Source organism: Phoenix dactylifera, unplaced genomic scaffold, assembly GCF_009389715.1.
Source record: "Phoenix dactylifera cultivar Barhee BC4 unplaced genomic scaffold, palm_55x_up_171113_PBpolish2nd_filt_p 000876F, whole genome shotgun sequence".
NCBI lineage: Eukaryota > Viridiplantae > Streptophyta > Magnoliopsida > Arecales > Arecaceae > Phoenix > Phoenix dactylifera.
In genome coordinates, this window is record NW_024068239.1 from 32,597 (window position 1) to 40,383 (window position 7,787).

Genomic DNA, 7,787 nt, shown 5'->3' on the forward strand with positions numbered 1-7,787 from the left:
CAAAATTAGTAATGCTCAGCACTTCTTCCCAAGATTGCAAAACAATATCTAAAATGCCTGTTTTCAAATTGGCATTGTAGTATCATGGCAGCATTTTCCTGAATAACTATGATTTACATGGCTGTCATGCTCCTGCCTGTGCGGAGCATGTGAGGCATCTAGTGCCCATGTGGGGGCCACATGAGGGGGGAAATACGGAGCATCCCTGCCAGATATTGTCCGGTTCCGAGGCTTCATGCAAACGTCCTTCACCCCTCTCCGGTTTTGTTTTCCTCCCAAAATGCATCTGCAGGATTTGGAGACACCCACCTCATATGCCCAGGCTCTGAAACGATCTGATTGGAAACTATTGGGCCTTACATCCTTCCCACCATCAGACAAGAGTCAGGATTTAGAAACACCCGCCTCATATGCCCAGGCTCTGAAACGAGTCTTTTCGATGTGGGACTATTGGGCCTCACAATGGCACCATGATATACTAATTAATGTGAAGAGCCAATAAAGTAACATCTGTTGCTATATGGATAGAACCTAACACAATATTGAAATGCTCTGATTTTTATTTAGACACGTCATTACCCTAGAGGGCTTACATGCATATGATGATACTTTGGTAAGAAGAAACACAAAGTTGAATGAAGCATATCATGTCATCCATAGCACCTGATGGGGTCATTGCATGCTTTCCTAGCAGATTGTTTTACTCCTGTTCCACCCCCTTTCTCCAAGTATTGCTGATGGTACTCTTCTGCCCTGTAGAACTTCTTCGCTGGAAGAATCTCTGTCACAATTTTCCTGTCCTTAATCTCCTTTTCCTTCTCCTCTAGGGATTCCCTAGCATTTTTAGCTTGCGCCTCATTGTAGTAGTATATGCCTGACCGGTATTGGGTGCCCACATCATTCCCCTTTGGAACAGAAAAATCAAAAGTCATTGTTAAATACTAAATTATATATAAATATATATATATATATATATATATATATATATATATATATATATTAATGGTATTATATGGAAAATACAGGAAAAATAAAAGTATTTTCCAAATCACTATTCACTCAATAAAAAAATATTTTCTAGGCCTTACTAGCTTTCTTGGAGGAGAACTTGAAACAAAATTTGAATTTTGAGAAAGATATTGTATTAGAAAAGAAGAAATGGTAAATATATATTGGCAACTATATATAAAACAGCCATTGTAACGATATAATGGTAAAGCAACGATCGTTAATTATGCATCCATTATTAATATGTATAACATAAAGGACTTTCCAGAATGGTTAACAATGGTCATTGGAATATTATAATTGTCGTTATTTTAAATCATGAGCAGAATGCATGCACCGACAAAGTATACATACAATAAATTGTTGTAATGAATATTATGATGTCGTATAAGACTTCAAAGCAAAAGCACTAACTTAGGTGGTGTTGGTGGAGATGACATGGGTGAGATCAAGCCAGGATATGAATCCCACCATGGTTGGAGTTTTAGATCAAGTCGAATCACAACTTTGACATGTTACGATTCCTTACCAGGCTAGACTCGAGCTTGCCTCAACAGTTCCCAGTCATATTTCTTATGTAGTAAACTAACAGGGCGCGAGATCTAAGATTGCCAAACAATATTTGTAACACCAAACTTTTTAGAATATATATATATATATATATATATATATATATATATATATATATATATATATATATATATATATATATTACAGAATGAAATAGCATTTATCATGTGCTATGTAGCAGTAAATTTTCGATAGCTACAAGGTATATTGTTGTTAGAAAAAGCTTTTTGGTGGTGGCTTTTGATGACTGTGGAATCAACTTTTGACGTAGCAAACAGTTTTGATCACTGCTCAAAACCTTATCTGATGGCAGGTTCTTGTAGTGGTTGATCAGGGATAAATACAACGCAACTTACCAGCATCTACGCAGCAGTTTGCATGGATACAGTGAATGACTTTGTATTCATTCATGAAACAACATCAGAACTTTGATGAATGAATTGATTCATTTGTCATATACATGTGTCGGCATCACTAATTACATCGCAATACATAGCCAAATAACTGATGTTAGTGAACACAGTATAGTGATTTTTTTTAGTTGGTGTGATTCTTAGAAGTACCCTTGTGTTGTAGCACAACATGAGCATGCAGTACATGCGTGGGCTCAAATGAAGGGAGCAAGAGAAGAGAATAGGTCAAGAAACTTATGAGCTATATATATCTCTCAATTAAAGTTGGGTTAGGCTTCTAGTGTTTGTTTTTTAGCAATAGGTTTCTAGTGTTTGTAGGCTTTGATCTCGTAACATCATGGCTCTACTTTAGCAAGTAAAAAAGTCAAGAGTCTCCATCCATGAGTTCTTAAAACAATCCTTGTCAAATTATAAACACACCTCCTCCTGAAAACACATTTCACTCAGTTCATTCCCCCTCCCCCCAAACCGGTGTTATTGTAGAAATCTAAATCAAAATATAATTGGGCATAGCCCGTCTTTGACAATATTAGGGCTGGAAAAAGAGCAACCTGTTCATGAGTTAGCTCAAGTTCGACGCAATTTATCTTCAGTCGAAACTAGTGAAGCTAGAGCTAGGTTTAGCTAGCTCCTGTATGGCTCTAATTAACTTGAAATACTAATATATAAATATATTATATATAATATAATATATAATATATTATATATTATTATTATCTAAATAAATAATTATTTTTGTAATTATTTATTATTATGTTAATATTAACCATGTGGAATAGAATGCATTTCAATTATAAGATTAAAATATAATGAAGATTATTATGGCAATCTATAGAAATGAAAGTCTCAAATGACTTTAATCTTTTATTATATCTCTTAAACATTCTATTGATGGACAACTAGAGCTTGGCTCGATTATAAAATGATAATTATAGTTGTAACCACGGGCTGTTGTTTAACTATAAAAAAAAGCCCCAATGCTTATAATTGAAACTATAATTAAAAATTATCGCAATTCCCACTACAAAATCTTGTAACCAAGAAAGACCTTGAAAGGAATCACCTCGCTCCTCTAACTATCAAACTTCTCCTTCTTCATTGCATCGTTCTAGGGCTAAAACTGGGTCTGGCTGGGCCACTGGGCTACACTACTACTCGAACCCAATCCGAATATTTCTTTTGGTCTTTGGGCCGAGCTTAGGTCCGAAAATTTTTAGATAATTCAAGCTTGAGCCTTGCCTCAACCTGATTGGTCTGGCTCAATTACCTATTTAGACCAAAAATAGATCTGGCTTAAACCCAATTAAAGTTTAATATTTTATAATATTGCTTTACAAGAAAATTAGCTAGTTAAAATTTAGGTTCTCTCCTATAAAAGTAAATGATACATGATACATTATTCTTAGCTAAAACTATTTTAATTTGTCCTTTACTTCCTCATTATTCTCTCTAAATAACAACTTTAAAAAAAATAATTAGGGCTAAATTTGGGCCTTATTCGAGCTCGAGCTCGAGCCAGGCCCGAGCCAGAATAGTGACATACTTGAGCCCAACCCAAAAGATATATAGGCTCGATATTTAAGCCCAAACCTAGTTTAAACTCTTTTGGACCGAGCCCGAAGCCCGACCCAAAGTCAGCCTAGCCTAATAGGCTTCGGGCCGACCCGAGCCTATTTTCAGCCCTATATCCTTATTACTAATCAATATTATCATTCTTTCTAAATTAATATTATATTATTGTAAAATTATAATTGGTAGTATTATAATAATAACATTATTATAACATTTAATAATTTATTTCGTTATTATGATAATGTTATAATAAAATAATATCATGTTATTTTATTTTTATAATTATAACATTATAATACAACAAAAATAATAATTGTTATAACAAATAATAATATTATGTAGTATAATAATATATTATAGAACTATAGCAGTACATTACGAAATTATAATATGTACTATAGTATTGTAATAATAATTATAATTACATATAATATATAATGTATAATCATTATTAGTTATTATAATGTATATGCGAGATAATATGTCTAGTTATTACAATATCAAATTTATTTTATGTTTTTGTAACTATTATAGTAATTATTCTTGTACTAATTCAATACCATATGATAATTTAATCGAAATATGGTTTTCTCAATAGTAACCTTACCACCAACTCAATTACTGGGTAACTATATCTCTTTCCACATTAAACAACCATAGATGTACTTATATTTGCAGATTTCAATTACAAATAACCAAATGAGGCCCCTTTTCACTACTGCAATTCCAATTACAAATAATTAAATTGCAGCCTGTAATTGAATTGCATTCAATTGAATTACACAACCAAACGACGCCAAATGGAAAGTTCTATTTGTATCTAGGCCATTGGACCAGATGGGCTACTAAAAGTACTGTGAAGAGGCAGTTGGAATACTAAATGAACACGGCCCAAGATTTGGTATGTTGAAACTAGATACGTCTGAACCTAGTACGTGTCAAATGTTTGGTGCAACTCTGGTGAAAAGAGGTTCCAAAAAAGTGACTCAAAAGTTGTGTTGATTCTACCCAACCCACTCGTCTAGTCTCTTCTTTTGGACTTACTATTCTCAACCCAAAACAAGCTCATGACATCTACAATATTGAGGTAAAATTTCGACTACATGCTTGATGTAATGCTTCAATCAGTGATTTAATTTTTCTCAATATCATGCCATTATACATAGGTTAGAAGTCTAGAATATTTCATGTACAAAGACTTCATGCATCGATGTCAACTTCTGTTTTTATATGAACAAAAGCAAATAGAGATGGAGTGGTAGGTATCACATACTCGGAAAGTAGGGATTAAACAAGCATACCATGCATTCATAAGAAAGAAGTGTGATTAAGACCATAAATTTTGATTTCTATAGACAGCATTGAACAAGAGAAAAAATCCATTTTCTTTTCTGACTTTTATTTCTTTTAAATAATAATAATAATAGTAATAGTAATAAGCAGCAAGCAATCAATTCCAAATTTCTCATCTATTTGTTGATCCAAGTATAAGAGATAAATAAGAAGTCAATCGCTAGCTGTTGCATGACTATTCTTCCCGTCATTATTAAAGGGCGAGTTGATGCGCCCCAAGTAGTCTCCTAAGTAGTTTTCAATATAAGGTTTTCAATATTATGACCTATGCTAGGTCCATAAGTTAGTCAAGCTTACGGTGTTTTCAATATAAGGTTTTCAATATTATGACCTATGCTAGGTCCATAAGGTTTTCAATAATATGTTTTATAATTCACCTCCGAATAATGAGAAGGTAGCTCGATCCTTTTTAACTCTTCTCTTCCTAGTAAGCAGGGATCTAGAACAATAGATCGAATTACTATATAAAGAAGACTTGTACTATCCTAGATATCTGAAATGTCCATGTAGTTACTTGGCTCCTAGCAGTTATAAAATGTCACCCAAGCTGTTGTATTTGGTCAGAGAAGACCAAGAAAGAACTAATTCTAAAGCCCACAAGTGTTCATATCTTCTGTTTTACTTGATACTTTCAGACCAGTACAAGTCCTCTTGTACTACTTGAGATTAGCTCCCAAGAGAAAATTGTAGTTATTATTATAACTATCTGCAAAAAAGCGTCACTCTCACTTGCTCCAGTTTGCTTGGAACTTATCCACTATAGTTGCTTGGCCAATGAAGTCTACCTAATGGCAAGTAGGCGAACTTGTATTTGTAAATCTACTTATTCTAATAACTAAAAGTAAAGACAAACCATAGTTATTGTTATCTAAGACACAGTCCACAAGCCATGTCATGCTGGCCATGTATGTCATATGGCTCATCTTAAATGAATGGCTTGAGGAGCCACAGGAGGACTCTATTAGCCCAATGGACATTCATTAAAATAGCAGACACTGCATCAATTTAACAACTATTATAACAGTTCTCATAGTTCATTTTGAGAAGAATAATATTTTAGATTAAATCTTAAGAAAGCAATGTTTCATTCTATGAATGACATAATAACTTGGTGGTGTTAATATTTTATTGTTGTTTTTTGTTATTTTCGGTTTCAGAGTTTACTAACATAGACATTAGGACGGAAATTATTTTTTAATGTTAACAATATCTAGTCAAATATCAACTTGGTAAGTGAGGACCATTTCTTCCCAAGGGGGGTTGTTAATTATTAGGTAAACTACTGTTACTAAGAAATTGTGCTAGTTCGCTCTCACGACGCAGCAGATGGGGACATGGGTGCACCATATAGGATTCAGCAGCTCTGTAAATTAAGCTAGTAATTGGTGTGAATTTAAAGTAGGGATGCAAATGGACCAGCCTGTGGATCAAGTTTTATATTTCTGACTGTTTTAATGCCTGATGTGGATGGTGTTGGAGGAAATATACAACAATATTTTAGAGGCAAAGAGACTAGACTTTTTGGCCAATAAGAACACAATATCAAATTTTTAGAAATTTAAATAACAATTTTTTTTTTTTGGTGAATTGAAAAGTTTCTACTCCTTTAAATTTTTTCCTTTCCCTCAACTGTATTCCAAACAAATGAATGGTTCTACGTCTACTGACTCGGAAAACACTCACAGACTATCTTCAAAGACATCTCTATGTAAAAGATTTTTCCCAAAGGTCACCGTAGATGTGATAACCCAGAACCAAAATGGCTTGCTGGAATATATATTTTTAGGGTTTCTTAGTCCTATATACATACCCAAATCTTTTCGGCGAATAACCAATGTGGAACTAAACACACGCCCGCATGGGTCCTCACATACTTTTTTCATTCAAGTCCTGACATGCTCGTCAAACTAAGAGTTCAAATCCATTTAAATCTAATCACAAGCACTACGATAGGCTCGTGGTCAACCTCCATAAATTCGTGTTGCAGTGTCCCCTAGTTCACATAGGCTATAGGTCGAATTTGATATTATTTGTAACAATATAGGACCTCATTCAAAATGGCTAGCCGGAAGGTATTTATTTTTGGATTCCTTAGCTCCCCAAGATCCCCTTGACGAATAACCGATGTGGGACTAAACATTCTTTTAGATCATTTAACCCTTTGGAGTTGATCAACCTCAGCCCAGATCCCCACCACCATATCAAAGATCCCCTCTAGTATATGCCTAAACATCCAATAACCAAAGGCTAAAAGATAAAATTACAGAAAGAAACAAGATAACCATACCTGGCGATTGAGAGTGGTGGGATCATGGCGGCCCCAAAAGGCTGCAAGAAGCTCGGGATACGGACAGGCAACAGGATCGAAGTGGATCCTCACCACCTCTGCATGGTTTGTGCCTCCCATGCGCACGTCCTCGTAGCTGGGATCCGGGAGCTTCCCCTGGGAGTATCCCACCTCCGTCTTCGCCACCCCCTCCACCCTCTGGAACGCCAGCTCCACCCCCCAGAAGCACCCCGCCGCGAACTGCGCCAGCTCGAGGCCGGGCTTTTCCGGCGTGTCGAGATCCGGAGCCTCCGCCGGGTTGCTTGCACTGTTCTCCGCCATTCCGCTCTTCTTCTGTTCTGGTCTACCAAGAATTGTTCTTAATCAGCTCTGGTGGTTAATATTTTAAAGGTGGAGGAGATGCAAGTTGTTATTGCTTTATTAATATATTTCAATGTTGAGCTGAATTTGGTGCTGAAATGCGGGCAGGTTCAAATTTTATAGGTGGAGCAGCTGCAAGCTATTATTACGTATTGAATTGTTTGGCTGAATTTGGTGCTGAAATCCAGGCGGGTTCACATTTTATAGGCGGAGCACCAAATTGT

At 35.4% G+C, this 7,787-nt stretch overlaps 1 protein-coding gene across 1 annotated transcript; it reads right to left on the reverse strand.

The window, feature by feature from the left end:
* Nucleotides 1-488: 488 nt before the first annotated feature.
* On the reverse strand, nt 489-7,554 carry LOC103718188 (peptide methionine sulfoxide reductase-like). The gene is made up of 2 exons (XM_008806892.4): nt 7,204-7,554; nt 489-905 (listed from the first exon to the last, which is right to left on the reverse strand). Exons 1-2 carry the CDS (start codon nt 7,522-7,524, stop codon nt 651-653), a joined length of 576 nt encoding a protein of 191 aa, XP_008805114.2. The 5' UTR covers nt 7,525-7,554; the 3' UTR covers nt 489-650.
* Between the last annotated feature and the right edge of the window lie 233 nt (nt 7,555-7,787).

Excerpts from the sequence above, each read along its gene's own strand:
- LOC103718188 (XM_008806892.4), bottom strand. The coding sequence starts at position 7,524 with ATGGCGGAGAACAGTGCAAGCAACCCGGCGGAGGCTCCGGATCTCGAC. Across the intron at positions 906-7,203 it reads CCACCACTCTCAATCGCCAG|GGGAATGATGTGGGCACCCA; the intron begins GTATGGTTATCT and ends TCTGTTCCAAAG.